At 40.8% G+C, this 21,284-nt stretch overlaps 1 protein-coding gene across 1 annotated transcript; it reads left to right on the forward strand.

The window, feature by feature from the left end:
* Nucleotides 1-15,363: 15,363 nt before the first annotated feature.
* LOC133791935 (NAD(P)H-quinone oxidoreductase subunit H, chloroplastic-like) lies at nucleotides 15,364-16,772 on the forward strand. Its single transcript, XM_062229841.1, has 2 exons — nucleotides 15,364-15,391; nucleotides 16,247-16,772. Exons 1-2 carry the CDS (start codon nucleotides 15,364-15,366, stop codon nucleotides 16,765-16,767), a joined length of 549 nt encoding a protein of 182 aa, XP_062085825.1. The 3' UTR covers nucleotides 16,768-16,772.
* The last annotated feature ends 4,512 nt before the right edge of the window (nucleotides 16,773-21,284 follow it).

The following is a 21,284-nucleotide window of genomic DNA, read 5'->3' on the forward strand; positions in this document are numbered from 1 at the left end:
TAACCATCCTCGTAAGTTCTCTCTATTCTCAGCTCTTGAAATCACATAATGCTTTATTTATTTTCGCGCGTACTGACTTGAATATCATCGTACAACCATTTTTGCGAGGACGACTAAATCGGTGACCCTTGGGGGTCAATACGAAACCTTGGCGGGGTTTCCGTCAAGTGAGAAAGACTACTGCTAGCTCATGCTGACGAGATGATGCTGGCATATAAATTAATTTCTACAGGCCAGACACTGGCCCTGAGGAGAACGCGGGCTAATCAACCAGTAGCTCGCGAGCTGGCGCTTATCCCCGAGGGGGATGCCACGAATGGTGATGACGATGAGCCGAACGAAGAAGATGAGGTGCCGCTCGTGTGATGAAAGCGAGCTCTCGAGGCTGCTCAGGGCCTCGACATGGATCGGGATCAGTTGGGGGTAGCAGCCGGCCCCTCTGGCCAAGGTAACCCATACCTGTTTAGGGACTTAGACAGGGCTTCCGCAGACCTAAGGCTTGCTAGGTTTAACCCCAGCCAGCTCGTACATCGTCATCGAGATGACCCAGACCTTAACATAACCCTACTCCAGTGTGTAGATCAACTAGTGTTACGCCATGATATGGGCCATCCTAGGGGCACCGTAGTAGTAGATAACACCTCGTCCTTTAGGTTGGCCTTTTTTGAGGAGTACGGGACCAACCTTAGGTCGTGGCTCTCCCTCGTGGAGGGTGTAGTCGCTCCAGGGCTTAGGCAATACGTAGAGGAGTCCAGTCCTGAGGCAGATCTGGACCCAGAGCCCCCTCTTATACGTGAAGTAATAGACTTAAGCTCCCCTATAGAAGCTCCAAGGCCGGAGGTCGTGGCAATAGATTCCTCCTATAGCTCGGAGGGTAGGACCTTTTCAATACACCTTTAGATTTGTCTTGTAATAAATTAACCTTACATGTATATTAACGTTCCATTCTTTTTGTTTCAGGCAAAAAGATGGCACAGCCCGGAGACAACGTCCTGCGATCCATCTTCCAGGGGGGGAATCCTCCCTCCGGACCGTCCGAGCCACTGGTCAAGAAACCTCGGCTGGCCAAGAAAACTCCTCCTTCCGGGACCACCTCCAAGTCTCCCGCCAAGGGGAGGGGCTAGGTCCCTGCAGCCATAGAGAACATGCCCCCACCTCCCCCGCGACCTCCAGCCCCTACTCGGGAACAAGAGGCTCCTACTGGAACCCTGCCAGTTCTCCCTCCCACTGTGCGCATCCCAGTTAACGCCCAGGCCTTTGAGAGAATCCGAGGCCTTCCGAGGGACGGTCTACGAGACTGCGAGCTATACTGTGGAGCATTATTACAATGCCACTCCGAGGGACTTGAGGGAGATCGAGACGAGGAGCCCCGAGAATGTCATGGAGTCTTCGCTGGGGTTGAACCTCACGGTAAGTTTACTTAGTTAAATTTCTTTGTTTTCTTCCCAGCACGTGCCTTACTATCTATGACTTTGCAGGAGACTTTGGCTCTATACCGCAGCATAGCTCGGTCCAGGGCCAGGATTGACGAGATCAGGGGCGAGTTCCAGATTGCTCAAGCTGCTCTCGCGTCTGCCCAACAGTAAGAGCAAAGTGCCAAGGTTGCCCTGACGGCTGCCAAAGAGAGCGAAAAGGCCGCACAGGTCGCCTTGGCCGCTACAAAGACTGAGCTCGAGGAGGCCAAGGCTAAGTAGTTGGAGGCTGAGGCCGCTACCGTGGTAGAGAGGGCGTCTTCCAGCTCCTCCATCGAGGCCAAGCTCTACCATTGTTGGGCCTTCAACCAGGATGGTGATTTCTCCTTCCTAGCACCCGAGGTGTGGGAGCCATTCCTTGAGAAGTTCAAAGCCCGTCTTCAACAGGAGCCGCCTTCTGAGACTGGGGAGACTTCCACCGCCGGCGAGCAAGAGATCGAAAAGGTGACCTCATCAGAGCGACCTGGTGGTGCTTAGCACTTTTGAATATATATATATTTTTATCTGTAATAATTTATCATGAGGTTTTTCCTCCTCGAGACAATTAATTTTAGTTACCCTGAATTTCATCATTTATTTTTCTTTTTAATATGATGTGATTGGTAAAAACCTAGTTCGCGTTAGTTTATTGACTTTTTCTTCGAAACTAAAAAGCATTGCCAGTCAATTTTAACCAACTTCTAAGTTTTAGGACCTGGTCGTACCCAGGATATTTATTTAAAAAACTTAGTTCGCGTTAGTTTTATCGACACCTCACGTTCTTTAGGAAAAACACTGGTTAATCAATTTAACTAACTTCTAAGCTTTAGGACCTGGTCGTATCCAGGACATTTATTTGAAAAATTAGTTCACGTTAGTTTTATCGACACCTCGTGTTCTTTAGGAAAAACACTGGTTAGTCAATTTAACTAACTTCTAAGTTTTAGGACCTGGTCGTATCCAGGACATTTATTTGAAAACTTAGTTCGCGTTAGTTTTATCGACACCTCGTGTTCTTTAGGAAAAACACTGGTTAGTCAATTTAACTAACTTCTAAGTTTTAGGAACTAGTCATATCCAGGACATTTATTTAAAAAGCTTACTTCGCGTTAGTTTTATCGACACCTCGCGTTCTTTAGGAAAAACACTGGTTAGTCAATTTAACTTACTTCTAAGCTTTAGGACCTAGTCGTATCAAGGGCATTTATTTGAAAACTTAGTAACTTCTAAGCTTTAGGACCTGGTCATATCCAAGATATATGCCCCCCAAGTAAACAGAAATGGAAATTACTTGGTTACTTGGAACGCGCTCTTCTAACACTACACGCACACGGAAACATACAACGATATACAAAAGTACTTCTCCTTTATTTTTAATAAAACAAGGTGGCTTTCATAATTAAGCCTTACAAAAGTATGACTATTGATAATATTTCTTTAGGTGTATAGCGTTCCATGTCTATGGGACTGCTTCTCCATTAGGCCGAGCTAGCTTAAAGGTCCCTTCCTTCACAACCTCTATTATCTGATAGGGTCCTTCCCAGTTTGGTCCCAAAACTCCATCCTTGGGATCCTTACCGGCTAAGAAGACTCTTCGGAGCATCAGGTCGCCTAAGTTAAAGATGTGTCTCTTGACCTTTGAGTTGAAATAACGAGTGATCTTTTGTTGAGAATGTGCGAGCTGCAGCTGCGAAGCTTTTCGTTTTTCGTCAATTAGGTCAAGGGACGCGCTGAGCAATTTGTCGTTCTGGTCTTGGTCAAACGCCCGGACTCTATGCGAGGCTATCTTTGTTTTGACAGGAAGGATGGCTTCGCTCCTGAAAGTCAGGGAGAAAGGAATGTGACCCGTTGAAGTTCGGTGCGAGGTCTGATACACCCATAACACTTAGGGGAGTTGTTCAGGCCAAACTTCCTTGGCTTCATCCAACCTCTTCTTAAGGTTCGCTTTTAGTGTCTTGTTCACAACCTCGACTTGTCCATTAGCCTGGGGGTAGGCCACGGAGGAAAAACTTTTAATTATGTCATGCCTCTCACAGAATTCGGTGAAGAGGTCGCTATCGAACTAGGTTCCGTTATCCGACACGATCTTCTTTGGCAGCCCGAATCGGCAGACAATATTCTTAACCACAAAGTCGAGAACCCTCTTTGATGTAATAATCGCCAGGGGCTTCGCTTCTGCCCATTTCATGAAGTAGTCAATAGCCACCACCGCATAGCGAACTCCTCCTTTTCCCGTGGGCAGGGCACCAACTAAATCAATTCCCCAGACCACGAACGGCCACGAGGACGAGATCATCTTCAGCTCGACTGGTGGAGCTCGGGTGATCATTGAGAACCACTGGCACTTGTCACACCTTTGAATGTAGGAAATTGAGTCCCTTGATAGAGTGGGCCAATAATATACTTGCCTCAATATCTTCAAGGCCAGGCTTTGCCCCCTAGCGTGATCCCCACAAAATCCTTCACGTACCTCCTGTAGGATAGTTTTTGCTTCGCCTGGCAGAACACACCGAAGAAGAGGTAAAGAAAGACCACGTCGGTACAACGTCCCGTCTACCATTGCATACCTTGGAGCTTGGTAAAGTATCCTCCTCGCGTCGTTTCACTCTTTAGGTAACTTTCCTGTTGTGAGGTACTCGACTATGGGAGTCATCCAGGTCGGCCTGGCGTCGATCATCTTGACCTCTCTCCCGGTTTCCTTTATGCTTGGCCTTTCCAAGAATTCCACCAGTACCAGGCCCAAGGTTTCGGCCTCCCCGGAGGTGGCGAGCTTTGCTAAGGCGTCAGCATTGGCATTTTGCTCCCGAGGTATCTGTTCAACTAGGTTGTGCTCAAATGCAGACATCCCCTTTTTTACCTTGGCCAGGTAGGCCGCCATCTTGGTTCCCCGTGCTTGGTATTCTTCTAATACATGATTTATCACGAGATGGTAATCGCTATAGAAATGGATGGAGCTGGCCTTCAGCTCCCAGCTCCTGGGCCACCCTTAGCCTAGCCAACAAAGCTTCGTACTCGGCCTCGTTGTTGGATGCTTCGAATCCGAACCGCAACGCGGAGTGAAAACAATGTCCCTCCGGGGATATCAAAATGACTCCAGCTTCGGATCTGTTCTCGTTAGACGAACCATCCACAAAGACTTTCCACGAGGCTCGTACTGGTTCTTCCACTGGCTCTTCTTGGAATCCCGTGCACTCTGCTACAAAAGCAGCCAGAGCTTGGCTTTTGATCGCAGTTTGCAGCTCGCACAATATCTCGAATTGGCTGAGCTCGATAGCCCACTTCAAAAGATGCCCCAATGCCTCAGGTTTCTACAAAACCTGCCTTAAAGGTTGATTGGTTATGACGTGGATTGAATGGGACTGGAAGTACGGCCTTGAGCTTTCTGGAGGTCATAATAAGGCAGAACGCCATCTTTTCCATCACCAGATATCTAGACTCGGCTCCGAGAAGCCTCCTGCTAATGTAGTAGACCAGCTTCTGAGACCGGTCCTCCTCACGAACCAGCACGACACTGGCTGCATCTTCCATTACAGCTAGGTAAAGAAAAAGAGGCTCTCCTGCTGTTGGCTTAAATAACACGGGCGGCTCAGCTAAATGTGCTTTTAGGTTGAGGAAAGCACGCTCACACTCATTGGTCCACTCGAACTTTTTATTTCCCCGGAGCAGGTTATAGAATGCCAAACACTTGTCGGTTGATTTGGAAATGAACTGATTTAGGGCTGCCACCCTTCCTGTTAGACTTTGGACGTCTTTTTGCGACTGAGGTGATGGAATTTCGAGTAGCGACCTGATTTTATCGGGGTTTTCCTCTATTCCTCTGGTGTTGACTATGAAGCCTAGAAATTTTCCTGATGCAACCCCGAAGGTACATTTTTGGGGATTCAGCCTCATGTCGTACTGTCTTAAAATCTTAAAACATTCCTTCAAATCAGGGACATGGTTATCAGCAGTTTTCGACTTGACCAACATGTCGTCAACATACACTTCCATGTGTTTTCCCGATCTGATCAGCAAACATCCTGTTGACCAATCTCTGATATGTAGCTCCTACATTCTTCAGCCCGAAGGGCATGACCTTGTAAAAATAAACGTTAGTTGGAGTCATGAAGCTAGTGTGTTCCTAGTCCGCAGGATTCATGGCGATCTGGTTATAGCCCAAGTATGCATCCATAAAGGACATGAGCTCGTGCCCCGCAGTGGCATCTACCAATTGGTAAATTCTCGGCAAGGGGAAGCAATCTTTGAGGCAGGATTTATTCAGATCGGAAAATTCGATGCAGGTTCGCCACTTCCCGTTGGGCTTCGGGACCAAAACAGGATTGGTGACCCAGATCGGGTATTTTTCCTCGCGAATAAAACTGCACCTTAGGAGTCGAGCTACTTCCTCTTCTAAGGCCTCAGCTCGGGTCGTGCCCAGGCGCCTTTGTTTCTGGGACTTCGTAGGCACGTTTTTGTCCAAGTTGAGGGTGTGCATGATGACGCTTGGGTTGATCCCTATCATGTCTTCATGAGACCAAGCAAACACATCTAGATTCTCTTGTAGGAATCTTAGAAGCTCTGCCTTTCTCTCATTACATAGGTTTTTCCTGAGCTTCACCACCTTCGAGGGGTCTTTCGGATCGATGTTCACCTCTTCGAGCTCTTTGATGGCTTGGAGCTCAGATCTATCTTTGCCTATTCTGGGGTCGATATCATCATTCAAGGTGATACCTTCCCCGTTGGCTTCCTGAGGTTTTTCTATCTCAGGAATAGATCCTACTCCCTGAGATTCCTCATTTCCGCTTTGAATGGTCATCGTCTGTTGCCCGGGTCGTGATTTTCCCTTCATGGAAATGCTATAGCATTCCCTAGCAGCGAGTTGATCACCCCGGACCGTACATATCTGATAACTCTACAAAATAGAGTTATTTTACCATATTTTATTTGCTAATTGTTGCTTAGTTCTTGAGTTCTTAATTAATTTATTAAGTTTTTAAGTAATTTTGAACTTATTAGTCTTATCATGATTTTATATACTTTTGTGTATTTTTATAGCTATTTTATTATAATATGTTGTAGTTTAATTATTTGAAATTAGTATTTTTCGATTAAAAGTTAAAAAATGTAACTTTATTGAACTTAATTGCCAAAGTAAATTAAATTTAATTAATATTTTCATGGATTTAATATGGCTTAATTTGAAATTGAAAATATTTGATTATAATGTTTACTTATTTTGTAGGATGAACTTTGCATTTTTTGTATGCTTGAAGTGAGAAAGGTGTAGTTTTGAAAAAAAAAAAAAATAACAAAAGAAATATGGAATTTTTGAAAACTTCACTTGCCTTGTCCCAGCTGGCCCAACAGCAAACCGGGCCAGCCCGTTGCCTCTCTAGCTGCCTGCCAAGACCCTCTCCAGCTCCCTGCCACGGTTCCCACATGCCAGCTAGCTGATGCTTCCCAGGTCACCAACTGTCGCCTTCCTTCAGTCTCCAAGAAGCTGCAAGCCGAAGTCTTCCTCTTCATTTGCATCCATTTGGCCACGCCTCTTGCTCCAAGTGCCAGCCCGATCCAGCTGCCCTTTCTCAGGCCCAACACCGAAGCCCAACTCGCCTGGCCCAAGTCCTCCTCAGCAACCATCCCAGCCGAGCATCACCTGCTGTGCAAACCGCCTGACCCAATGCTAGCCACCTTGCCCAACCTTCCCACTTTCTTGAGCCCAAAAATGGTCCCTTTGTCCCTTTGTCCTTTTGTCTAAAAATGCTACTTTTTTACCCAAATTTTGTACACATTTTCACCACAAAATCATCATTACACCCTAAAATTTACCCCTACCATATTATTACTAATTTAATTAACATAATCAATTTAAATTGATTATTTTAATAATCCCATTTTGGCTATAAATATGGAATTTCAAGACTATTGTAGGGTGCTTAATTTTTGGTTACCATATTCTTTCTACCATTTTCTCTCTTCCATTTTGGGTTTTTCAAGAGCATTTTCAAGTATGTATTTCATTTATTTTGTAATTTCTACTCTAGTTATGTGCTTCTAATCTTTTTCATAAGATTATTAAGATCATGATGAAGCAACTTGTAACTAGGTAATATTTATGTCTTTCATCTTTAATATCTCATATTTTGGATTGTTAGATAATATACACTTTGTTCTTCATTTTGCAAAAACATAATATTCTTTGTGTAAGATGTGTCATTAAATTGTACACATCCATGCTTAGAACAAAAATATTATGTTTTGCCCTATAAATAATGTTATTTGATTTTTTGTTGTTTCATTAGGTTGATTAACATTAAATACTTTGAAATTATAATTTATGAAAAGTGAAGAAAAATCCTATCTTTTTAGAAGTAATTTGTGCTTAAAATTATAAATCTATTTGGAAAATGATAGTTTGAATTATTTTAACTATCACTAGAACTTGGGAATCAATATACTAATAAATATTATTAAACTTACATTTTGTGGATTCTAGTATCTTAATCATATTTTCTTTTAACACTTATTTTCAAATCGTTATTGGCTTATTTTTATTCTCTTAAATAACTTTATTTTTCAATATATTATTTTATGTTCATAATATTAAAATTCATCAATCTTTGGAGCTAGGTTAGCATTTATTACTTTTGATTTAAAATAGTTTTCTTTTTTATTTTAGACAACTCCTTTGAGTTTGATCTCGTGCTTACACGAACACTATATTCCATATACGATTCGTGCGCTTGGGAGTATAAATTTTTAAAACATACCCGTTTTGGGTCCATCAATATCCCCGTAGAGGAGGGGAACTTGACTGCGAGATGACGGATAGAAGTTATGGCCTCAAATGCCATCAACATAGGTCGGCCCAGAATAGCATTGTATGCGGCGGGACAATCGATAACCACAAACTCAAGGAGCTTAGAGACAGTTTGGGGCCCCTCTCCCAAGGTTATTACTAGCTCGATTGTTCCTATCGCTGCCGACCCTTCTTCGGAGAATCCATACAGCATCATGGAGGTGGCCTTCAGCTCAATGACAGACAATCCCATTTTCTCTAGCGTAGACTGGAACAACAGGTTCACCGAACTCCCATTATCGACTAGTATCCTCCTAACTCTCCAGTTGGTGAGTTGGGCGGTTATGACTAGAGGATCGTTATGGGGGAACTGGACCTGACCGATGTCCTCCTCGGTAAAAATGATTGGTTGCCTCTCCAATCGTTGCTTTTTGGGTAGATGCTGCTCCGGGACGAATTCCACTCCGTTGTGAGCCTTCAACTCATTGACATATCTCGTATGGGTTCCTCTTCTCGTGCCGGCCAAATGGGGGACTCCGGAGATTGTGGATATCTCTCCTCCTATTACAGGAGGAGGGGTATCCTGACTTATCCGGGGCTCGGGCTGATTTACCGGAGCTTTCGGGGCTGGCTGACTAGTAGGAACTCGGTTCCGTGCATACTGAGCCAAAGGTTCTGCTCTGATGAGTGTCTCGATCTCATCCTTCATATGCTTACAATCGTCAGTGTTGTGGCCAATGTCGTTGTGGAATCGGCAGAACTTGGAAGGGTCCCTCTTAGCCTTCTGGTGTTTCAAAGGCTTCGGTTTTTTCTAGGGGAGGCAGGCAGAATTTGCTAGGAAAATGTGTTCCCTAGTGTTTGTGAGCTTGGTATAGGCTGCGTAGACTGGCTTAAGCTTTTCCACGGGCTTTTTCTTCTTCGGACCGTGCTGGCCACCCTCGCCGCTCCCCTTTCTCTTGTCTCCACCCCCTTGGTTATTCTGGGCAACAGTTTGAGTCGTTTTCACGACATACGTTTCCGCTCCAACGGGCTGATCAAGGGTTTGGCTGGTTCCTGCGACCGATGCTCGCGCCTCTTCCAGTTTTATCCATTCCTGGGCCTTGTTCAGGAACTCATCCATGGTGCTGACACCTCTTCTCTGGATTTCTTTCCACAACCCGCCTCCAACGAGGATTCCAGTCCTCAAATCCATAAGCTTGGAAGTATCGTCTGCGTCCCTGGCCCGAGCCACGACATTTGAGAACCTACTCAGGTAAGCTTTCAAAGGTTCCCCAGTCTATTGCTTCATGTTCACCAGGGTGTCAGCTTTGAAGCGGGCAGCTTGAGAAGCTCGGAATGCCCTCTTGAAGTCAGCAGAAAAATTCTTCCACGAGCTGATGGAATGCTTTTTACACTGCTTCAACCACTGCCTAACTGGCCCGATCAAGGTGGAAGGGAATATCAGACACCTCAGCTCGGGGCCGATATTGTGGGCCATCACCAGGGTATTGAACATACCCAAATGATCCGACGGGTCTCCGTCTCCATCGAATTTAGACAGGTGGGGCATCCGGAAACCGCGGGTATGTTGTGGTTTCTATGTTGGAGGCAAAAAGATCGAGTTCGTCCCCCGAGTCGTACTTGTCCTTCTCCTTTTCTAACAAGAGCTTCTTCAGTAGCTCCTCCATCTGAGTTAAACGTTCTAGGGTCTGGTCCTTAATCCCTTGGTTGTTCTGAGGCTGTTCAACAGCTCCAGTTCCATTGTACGCGTTAGGCAGGTTATTGTCCCTCCAAGCTTGAGCTTGGTTAGGTGGAACATTCCCACTGTCACGTGCTTCGGAATGACCACCCTCTTGGCGAGCATGACTTCTATTTCTGGCCGGATATCCCATCTGCGAGTTGAGGCGATCTCGAAGGTCGGCCCTCGAGGTGGTTCGAGGGCTGTGCGCCGAACTTAAGCGATTACGCAGGTCTCCACCGGATCTGCCACTTCGGTGGCTCTCGGTCCAGTAGCTCCCATTGGAAAATCTTGGGGCCCGCTGCTGGGGGTGAGGATCCGGGACCTCCTCGCATGCTCGATTGTGATGTGAAGGATCAGCGGGAGGAGGATTTCTTCTGCTTCTTTCGTGTGTCGGAATGTCTCGAACTGGACAGGGAGGAGATGGGTATCTTATCGGTGACGGGGGATGCCTAACTGGCGAAGCGATCCTAGTCCCATCCGGGTGGATCAAATTAGCTCGCGACCGCTCTACTCTACCGTCTCGAGCATCCTGCGCCCGGCGGTCTGACCGTGGCACGGGAGGGCTGGCCGGAGGAGGTTTTCTGTGCGAGCCTTCCCCAGATCTCCTCTGCGAGCTGCCATGAGCCCTTCTGGGCGCGTTTGATGGTGGAGTCGAGCTAAGAGTTGAGGTTCTGACTAACTGGATGAACTGCTGATTGGCCCTAGGAAACTCCTCAAACCTAGCTTCCTGGTTATGGTGTTACATGGGTGGGGTGCAGAACTCGGGGTTAAGGCTCTGACTGACCGACTGGGTCTGGGCCGATTATCCCTGCGGGACTTGTGAGTCCCACTTTGCCTCTTTCCGACGTCAACGTCAGTTACAAGAGGGGGTAGCCGGGCCAAGACTTCTTCGATTTGCTTACTTGCTCTGGATAGCTGACCCCTCAACTGTATGTTCTCCATCTCTATCGCCGTCAGGTAACCCGAGTTCGGTTTTGGCGGTCGGGGCGCTGAACTCCCGGTGTCATCCTGGCCCATCGGCTGCTTTCCCGATCGCTGTTGAACCTCGGGGTTTGGTTCATCGGATATGGCGGCATGGTGGGCCTTCTTCCCATCATGTTGGTCCGCCTCGTTACCATGCCTCGAACGAGTAGCCACCATGATCAGGTTTTTGTGATAGCACCAATCTAAATCCTCTCAACGAAAGCACCAAACTGTTGACGCAGTTCTTCGCCAACAGGTAATTATCTGAATAAATAGGACAGATTAGTGCTAATTGGTGAACCGTAATATGAAAAGAATTGCAATTTAAACTTTGGGAAACTAATAGCAGTAGAAAGATGGTCACTACCTTTCTTCTTAGGTGGTTCGAAGGTTAAAATCCTTCTAGTCCACCAGTCAATATTATTGAGATCTTTTGACTATTTCTTACACAGTGTTTCTTTACAAAACTTATGCCAACCCCTTGCACTAGCCAGGGTCTTGGTATTTATAGGAAGAAGATATCTGGGTTGGCAATGGGACCATCCCGTGATCTCTTTACCCTTCACGTCATCTCTGTGACATTGATGATTAATTCCTAAACCTTGCAGTGAAGTGAGGTCTAATCATTAGGTAAGGAGGGATAATGGGCTGCATGGCCCAAATCATGCGTGGGATGTCTGAATACGCACGTTTATACTGTGTGTCTGAGAATTTAGGGATAGAATAGACACGTGATGTCTGATATATGCACGTTTGTATTGCGTGGTCGACTTTACAAGGATTCGGGTGTCAGATTTTTGCCGCATTCCGAGCTTAATGTGGCGCCAGCTTGTGACACTCACACTGTTAACATGATGTCTCTGAGTAGCAGTTAACTCTCTAATCAGCTCGGGCTGGATGGATGGAGGTCCGTAACAAACAGTTCCGGGTGGACGATTTACACGTGGCAGATCGAATTAGGCCATTTTCTAGCCCACCAATAGTGCACGGATATTTAGGGCGTACACCATGTATTTTAGCTATTTAGAGCATCAGCGCGATTTTTAGAAAATTTTTAATAGTTTACAGTACCGAAAACTAGATTCAAACATGTTGTTGCATGTGTGACTAAATTTTTTTATCCGCGTAGAAAGCAACATATTTGAACCTAGTTTTCAGTACTGTAAATTATTCAGAATTTTCTAAAAATATGCAGGATGCTCTAAACAACTACAATATACACGGTCATAAAAAAAATCGCGCCGAAAACTGTTCACTAGTCGAGAACAGTGAAGAGCCCCACTAGTAAGGCTTAAACTTATTAAAAAAAAATTGTACTATATATAATGAAGATTTTGAGCCTCCATCATGTAAACAGTATGATGACAAAAGGGACCTTCAATTGTTAGAGTAGAAAAAGAGAGATCACGTGTACATTTTCTCTCATGTACGCGTGTATACATATTTACACATATGTTAAGATTAAAAAGAAGAAAAAACCAAAATCTTTTAATGAGGCCTATCGGATGGGACAAAAACATGTAAGAATATACGTATACTCAAAAAAAAAAAAAAAAACGAAAAAACACATTTTGAGTAGTTTGCACACTTAAAAGCTAGAACAAGTGTTGGCATCAACTATTGTCTTGCTTATACTTGCGGTCCCAAAGTCTTAAAATCTACCAAAACAAGGTTATAACTTTATAACTTTTGAGTATAAATACTAACAGATCAAGCCTAATCTAATGGAAAGTTCATACTGTGTTCCCCTGCTAAATTTGTTATTTGGAGAATTCAAAAAAAAAAAAAAGAAAAAAAAAAAAGAAGAGGCTTATTAAATTATGTTGTTCAAGAAGCTAAAGAGAGATTGGCATGGGAAGCAATCAAAAGTTCCAATTGAATTTAAACGAGACAAAATATAAAAATGACTAAAATGTCGGGCCTATTTGGTATTGTTTTTATTTTTTGTTTTCAAAGTTGTGTTATCAGAAATGAGAATAAAAAACAATTTTTGTAGTTTTCAAAAAACAAGATGTGTTTTGTTAATGTTTTCTAAAAACAATTTTTTAGTTTTATTTTTTTAAAATCTTAAATAAAAAATTAACAAATATATTTACAAAGAGAAAAATATTTTTAAAATTTGTAATAAATAATGAGATAAAATAATTTGAAAAAAAATGATGAAAAATAAGAAGTGAGAAAGTAATGAGAGAAAATTTGAAGACATAGAAATTGAGAAGAGAGAAATTGATCTAAGAAAAAATGAGAGAGAATGTGATGAGAAAGAAAGTGAAGAGAGAGAAGTGAGTAGAGAGAAAGTGATGAGAGAGGAAATGACCAGAGAGAAAAAATGATGCGAGAGAAAATGAGGATATATTAAGTGATGAGAGAGAAAATGAAGATATATTAAGTGATGAGAGAGAAAATAATGATATATTAAGTGGTGAGAGAGAAAATGATGATATAATAAGTAATGCAAGAGAAAACAAGGGGATAGAAAATGATAAAATAGAAAATGAAAGGATAAAAAGTGTGAAGAGAGAAAATAACTAGAGAGAAAGTGATGAAAGAGAAAATAATGAGAGAGAAAGTGAATAGAGAGAAACTAATAAGAGAGAAAATGATGTGACAATAAATGATGTTGGGTAATAATAATTAAAACAGTGATGTGAGAAAAAAAAAAGATAGACAAAAAAAATTTGAGAACAAAAAAAAACAATTTTTTACTGTTCTCAAAATTTTCTATTTTTTGTAATTTTGTTTTTAAAAATTGTTTTCTAAAACAACGCCAAACACCCTTTATTTGTTTTCAAAAAATTTTTTTTAGATTTTAAAAACAAAAAATAATTTTTTAATTAAGGTGCCAAACATCCTCAAAGTCATCATATTTTTGTTAAAATATTCCTCTCAAATATCTTTGAATTTAATTCCAAACTAACATTCAAATTACTTTTACAAAGACACCAAGTCTCAAATAAATTTGAGTTTTATTTTACAGTTCTTATCAAAATAGAATTGTGAGACAAATGATCTTCCAAAATGATTTAAGTGAGATTAAAAATGAATATAATATAAAACAAACTAAGTCAGCAAAGAATACAAATATAATTTTTTTAGTTATATTTGCTTGAGTCTTCCAAATGATACATAGACAAATAATTACTAAAATTAGGTACATTCACAAACTTCCACAATTCTCAAAAACGTCATTCAAGAATTTTCAAGTATGGTCATTCACCTTAAAAATTTTAAGTAAGGTGATTCACCTTAATAAAAATCTAAGAGAGAGTATTCACCTCAACAAAATTTCAAGTGAGGTAATTTTTCTCCAACACCCACTTCAAATAGTGAAAATCTCCTAAATTTCCAAGCAAGTTATTTCTTCACAATTTTTTCAAAATACAAAATCATGAAAAGTATGTTTGAATTGATTTTTTTTTAAGGATACGTAGGCAACTTAAATACAAATTTTAAAATTCTATAAATAGTTATATACCTCGGAAGTTTTCTTTTCAAATAATTTCATGATATAATTAATTAGAGAATTCTCCTATAGGGGTTTCATTTTTAAGCCCTACCGGTGGGGCTCTTCACTGTTCTCGACTTGTGAACAATTTTTGACGCGATTTTTTTATGACCGTGTATATTGTAGTTGATTAGAGCATCCTGCAAATTTTCAGAAAATTCCGAATAGTTTACAGTTTGAAAACTAGGTTCAAACATGTTGTTTTCCACGTGCATAAAAAAAATTAGTCACGCGTGCAACATGTTTGAACCTAGTTTTCGGTACTGTAAACTATTCAGAATTTTCTAAAAATCGTGCCCATGCTCTAAATAGCTACAATATACACGGTCATAAAAAAAATCGCGCCGAAAATTGTTCAAAGGTCGAGAATACTGAGAGCCCCACTGGTAGGGCTTAAAGTGAAGCCCCTATAAGAGAATTCTCCTATATATTTATAATCTTATATATATATATATTAAACCTATTTTAGGTTGGAGTGTCACTTTTGTGCCTACTAGCATGGCGTTTTCTATTTTCGGCATATGCATATAATCTAATTTTTTTATATGATAGTTTACATGATAATTATAGTAAGTATTCTATTAATTTTTAAAAAAATTCGAATAATTTATTGTGCCGAAATCAAAGTTCAATAAGTTTGTTTTACATGAGTATAAACGAAATCAGGCACACTTACAATTTATTGTTTGAACCCTAATTTCAACAGTATAAATTATTCAGAATTTCTCGAAAATTAGTAGGATGCCTGCTATACCTACAACGTACACTGTCGTATAAAAAAACTGACTTATAATTTCTCCACATGCCTGAAACAAAAATACATCAAATGGTAGGGGAAAAATGATGCTCTTTCCTAAAAATTTCCCAATATATATTTATATAGAACTATTTTGCAGTAATTTTTTAATTAAAGATATCTGCATGTGTATACATACATAGACTATGAATGGCCATTAAGGCTTTCGGGTATCAATGTGATTTCTAACAACATAACCAAATATGAAGTTTAAGATTTTTCATTTCCTCCATGGATATAACTCACTTTTACTTTTTTTTTTTTGGCTTATAAAGAATAAAAGGGCGTGTTTATTTCATTTCACGTAGAAAATATATGCACTTGTTGAAAAGATAGAATAGTGAAGAAAATAACATAGTTTGCACTACTTTCCTAATATATACATATTTGACAACTAGCAAATACTATCTACAAATATATAGAATATTTTCTTATAAATATAGATTTTATTTTATTTTTATATACCCCTCCTCATGCTGGCTTAAAAACTTCCTTCATATTCAGCTTGCCTACTAAGAAATCAAACTATTTTTGAGGTAGGCTTTTTGTGAGTAAATCTGCAACTTGATCTTTAGCAGGCACATAATCATGCATATCAAGCCTCTTTCTATTTTTTCTTTAATAAAGTGCTTATTCAGTTCAACATGTTTCATATGATTATGAAGAACTAATGTAACGACCCAGAATTGCTAATAAGGCTTAAGAGACTTGATTAGTGTGTCGGGAGTGCATAATTGGTATTTATGTGAATAAACGATTAAATGCATGGTTATGTGATATGCATGATCCTATGATTATATGAGTATGTGAAATGCATGTTTATGAGTATTAAATATGCATGTGGGCCCTGTTTAGCTTGTAAGGGCATATTTGTAATTTTGGCCTGTTGAGGGCATAAATGTGATTATATGTGCTAATTGTTGAGACCACATTATTATGTGGATATATTTGCAACATATGGATTGAGACGGTCCTGGCAGGCGGATTGGCGAAATAGTCACGGCATGGATTTAAATAAATTAGGGTTTATCAGGCCCAATGCTGCGAGCTTCTGTAATACAATGGGATCTTCGTAAAGTTGATCATTATGAATGTTATGACGAATTTGATTGGGAAGTACAGTGGAAAAAAGAAGGCGATTCGTTAGCTCGGTATCTAGTCCGAATTGGTGAAATGACAGAATCCATAAAAATTATTCAACAGGCTTTAGAAGGAATTCCAGGGGGGCCATATGAGAATTTAGAAATCCGAGACGTTGATAGAGAAAGGAATCCAGAATGGAATGATTTTGACTATCGATTTATTAGTAAAAAACCTTCTCCTACATTTGAATTGCCAAAACAAGAACTCTATGTGAGAGTTGAAGCCCCAAAGGGAGAATTGGGAATTTTTCTGATAGGGGATCAAAGTGGTTTTCCTTGGAGATGGAAAATTCGCCCGCCGGGTTTTATCAATTTGCAAATTCTTCCTCAGTTAGTTAAAATAATGAAATTGGCTGATATTATGACAATACTAGGTAGCATAGATATCATTATGGGAGAGGTTGATCGTTGAAATGATAATTGATGCAACAGAAATACACGATATCAATTCTTTTTCTAGATTGGAATTTTTAAAAAAGACCTCTGGAATTATATGGATACTTATTCCTAATTTTACTCTTGTATTGGGAATCACTATAGGTGTACTGGTAATTGTATGGTTAGAAAGAGAAATATCGGCAGGGATACAACAACGTATTGGACCTGAATATGCCTGACCTTGGGGGGTTCTTCAGGCTTGGGGGAGCCTGGAGGTATTTTCGGGAGTTTAGAATATATATAATTGGGGATTGTTAGACATGGGGAAATATAAATGGTAATTAATTGGATGATGAGATTTAAGTGGTAAATATTAGGAACCCTTTGAGGAATTAGCGGGAATTGAGGGTAAATGACTATTTTGACCCTTAGATTAACTAAAGGATTAATTATATGTGGAGGGGCAAGTTGGTCTTTTCCATAGAGGGGATATACTCTGATTTACTTAGGAAGAAAACAGAAGAAAGTAGAACTTCCCCTGCCTCTTCTCTCTCACGTATTCTTTTCTCTCCCTCTTTCTTTATTGCATTTTGGAAGCTAAGGAAAAGGTTGTGGGAATTGAGCTAAGGCTGGGGTTTTCTTGGAGGAAATTGAGCCAGGAAAAGGGAGGAGTTAAAGCTGGGACTTGAAGGGAGGAGTTGTAGATTGAGGTAAGAACTTCAGTTTATCCTTGAATTTTTGATGGGTTTCTAGGTATAAGGTAATTGATGAACTTAGTTTATTTACAATGAATTGAGCTGAGTTGATGTGAGGTTTCAACTGGGTGGTCTGAGAATCTAAGCTCAAGGATTGGAGGATTGAGGCTGAAGGTGTAACTGTCATTGAGGTAAGGATTTCTTCAATCTTCTAAGTAGTTCTCTGGTTTTTAGTTAGGGTTCTTGAGCTTCAAGGATCAATTTTGATTTCTGTATTTGGTGAGGTTCTTAATTAAGTTTTGATGTTACTATGTTTATTTGGGTGAGGTATAGTGATTTATGGGCTCAATTTTGAGTTTGGTTGATGATAGGGTTGAAGTTTTAGAGCTTTGGCTCGGGGAAGTTCGAAGGAGAAACCTAGAAAATGTCATTTTTGGTGCTAGCGCTAGGTTTAGAGCGCTACAGCACTAGGTTGCGTTTTTGGGAGGCTTTGGTTTCTGTCTGTAGAGATGTTGCGCCCCTCTAGTGGCGTTGTAGTGCTACCCTGCCTCCTGAAATTGATTTTTGGGTATTTTCCTAGGGTTTTCGCTTGGGGGCTCGAGGGAAGAGTTCACCACCTCGTTTGGTGGAACTTGGGGTCCCGAGAGCGCGAGTTTGGTCCTGGGATTGACCTTTGGAATTCATACTCATCGAAGTGTTGTTTATGCTTTGTGACTAGGTTTATCGCCAAGGCTCGGAGCTGAGGATTGTGCTCAGAATTATTTCACATTCTCCGCTCGTAATTCAAAGAAAGAAAACTGCACCCGGTTTTGTAGTTATGTTGGGACTAAGAGTTCCCTAGACTTGTATGCAATGTTGTATGATGGTATTATGCCATGTGAAGATGAAACAAATGGCCTAAGAGTGCCAGAATTAATATTGGCGCACAAGGACGCAGCTCGACCACTGGTAGCTGAGGATAATTAAATAATCACTAAGCTTGGCCTAAGTGAGCCAGAGTCAGGGAGTTGAACACTAGGCTCGATCTAAGTGAGCTGAAGAAAGTGACTTAAACTGAGGGTATGACCTAAGGGTGTCGACCCTGTATATTGTATGATATGTTTACTGTGGTTAATTTTATGAATATGACATGTTGAATACTTGGATAATAGATTGTTGATTTGTCAAATGTTATCACTGCTTATGTGAATGCTATGGACTGCTGAGTGTTTGGTGATGTTTTATGAATTATTGATTATCCTTATTTGTTATGCTATGATTTTATGATTTTCTTTATGGGCCTCTGCTCATGGGTGCTACGTGGTGCAAGTAGAGGCAAAGGTATGATGGATCAATCATGAGTTGGAGAGCTCTGGGGGTGAGGTGTACATTGTCAGCTGCTCGACCACCACGGTCGAGGGATTGTACAGGGACGGAAACCTGAAATGTATATTTTTCCATTAGAGTGGCCTTGTTTATTTATAACTTTTGGAATTTGAAAAAATATGTCCTTTAAACCCTGTTTTGGGATCCCATGTACTAAACAATTACTTTCATGAAAACTATTTGTTTATGTCCAAAATCTTTTAAACTTTACCTGTTTATGACTATAGGATCACGTTTTCATTTGAAATACTTGATTAGCAAGTCCTGCACTATTTTAAACACACAGTGTAACGGTCTTGATTATCCAGGGTGTTAAAACTTGGTAGCAGAGCGGTCTAGGTTTAAGGGTTCCTGAAGATTGGCTGGATATGTACACTCGCCACTAAAGATAAGCTCGACTCAAGGTTTTATAATTGAATACATGAGATTATGTGCTTAAGTGTTTGAATGAAAATATGAATGTATTAAGTTGTCTGATTAGTAGGGAGCATGAGATACTGATAAGGCCTGGCCCTTGACTGTTGTGTGATGAAATTGAGGCATGCTGATTAGCATTGCTATTGCATGTGGATAAATTTTTGGATAATGGTTTGTATACTGATTATTTGTGGCGAATTGTTTAAATTGAACTTATATGTTATACTTGTTTATTGGTATATGGAAAGCATGTTAAGTGTGAATGTACCTGGTAGCAATAAAATTTGATAACTAAGTGCATAGTATTGTAGATTGGTGTTTATTATGCTTTATGTGTGCATGATTATTGTGGTTGTTTGGACCTGGCTGTGGGATGGTTCTGGGTATGAACATCAGGGCTGAGGGCGGATGGCGGATGAATTCAGATTCTTGCTTTTGAAATGGTTAAGTGGACCTGATATTGTTATAGCGAGGGTTGCAGATGACAACTAGGGTTGGAATCTTCCATCTGCCCCTGAAAGTCACAGCGGACATTTGTTGGTATGTGAGTTGGGTTGTAAGATTTGATAGCAGAGATTAGATGGGTGAAACAACAGGTTTTGTTGGGAGAAAAGCTGCTTTGTATACCTTGACAGTAAGGGTATCAGTGTTGGTTTAACCTGAGGGTGGAGACAGATAGGAATTATTGTATGGAAGGCTTTAGAAGCATTATTCTCTAGTCTTGAGAAAGGTTTGGTTTTTCTCAAGAATTGATTAGTGGAAGGGCATAGCTAATTTCATCCTTGATATTACAGAGATGATAGGTCGTGACAGAGTGGTTGTGCTAAGTAGTTGTGGCAGAGGGATGCTCGGAAATGGTAAGAAGTGATACTCAAATCCAAAATGTTGTCATGATTGGTTGGGAGGAATTCAGGTAGTGATTAGATAAAAGAGATTACCATGTAGTAGCTGGGCTGCAGAGATGAATGAGTTTATGAACTCGAATTGGAATGGCAAGATAGCGACAGTGTATGTCAATAAGTTTGGTGGGTTGGTCAATCCACTTTGGATTATGATACAAGCGGATGTAACTCAGGAATGATGATTCATGTAAGGATTAAACTTTGGGATGGCCCAGAGCGTTAGGGCCACTCTAGTGCATGAGAATTTCATTTGTACTCTGGCAGTATGGAGGGCCATGTTATTTAGGATATAAGGAATGAGGTATGGGGCGCGAATGTCGTAGGGCAAGAAATGCAGATGATGGTATTCCCATTTGTGGGATTTAGTAAGGACAGATGCTCAATAATCAGAATAGAAGAATCCCTGACAGTTCTATGGCTCCTGGTTTTGACAGGAGGAGGTCTAGTTTATAGGATAGCCGTCAGGACAGTGATGAGGCCTAATGAAGTTATTCAGTATGTGTTTAACGCCCAAATCGTGACAACCACTAAGCCGTGGTTGTAGTATAATCGGGCGGTCGATCCACAAGGAGGTAACCTAAACTCAAATGATTAGTAGAAAATAACACAAAAATTAGTAACAATAAATAAATAAAAAGATGGAAATGAAAAGAGATTTGATATTTTGATGTTGTCTTTTTGATAAAATGATAAAATGAGATAGGTGAAATAAATGTAAGATGTAATCAAGAGTTTAAGAAATGGAAAGTGTTGACCCTGATTTTGGTCAACTGACACGGAGTCAAAATTGCTTGATGTGGACATATATATTGAAATGAGAATAATGACAAAAACAGTAAAGCACACAAGAATTTATAGTGGTTCGGCCCCAGTATCTGGTAATAACCTACGTCCACTTGAGTTGTTATTGATATAAGATTCAAAGGAGTGATCAAAGAGCTAGGTTTCAATGAGTTTCACAAACATCTGAAGAACAAAACCATCCCTCGAATGTGATAGCTCTAATACACTTATAAAACTCTAATCTCAAATAATTAGAAAGCCAAAAGTCCCTTCCTTGAGCTATCTTTCTCTATTTATAGGCTCAAGGAAGATTACATTCATTTGTTACAGATATTCTTTCCTAAATAATCAGATACTCAGGAAATCATGGGAGATAATTTCGGATATGA

Source organism: Humulus lupulus, chromosome 7 (assembly GCF_963169125.1).
Source record: "Humulus lupulus chromosome 7, drHumLupu1.1, whole genome shotgun sequence".
Taxonomy (NCBI): Eukaryota; Viridiplantae; Streptophyta; class Magnoliopsida; order Rosales; family Cannabaceae; genus Humulus; species Humulus lupulus.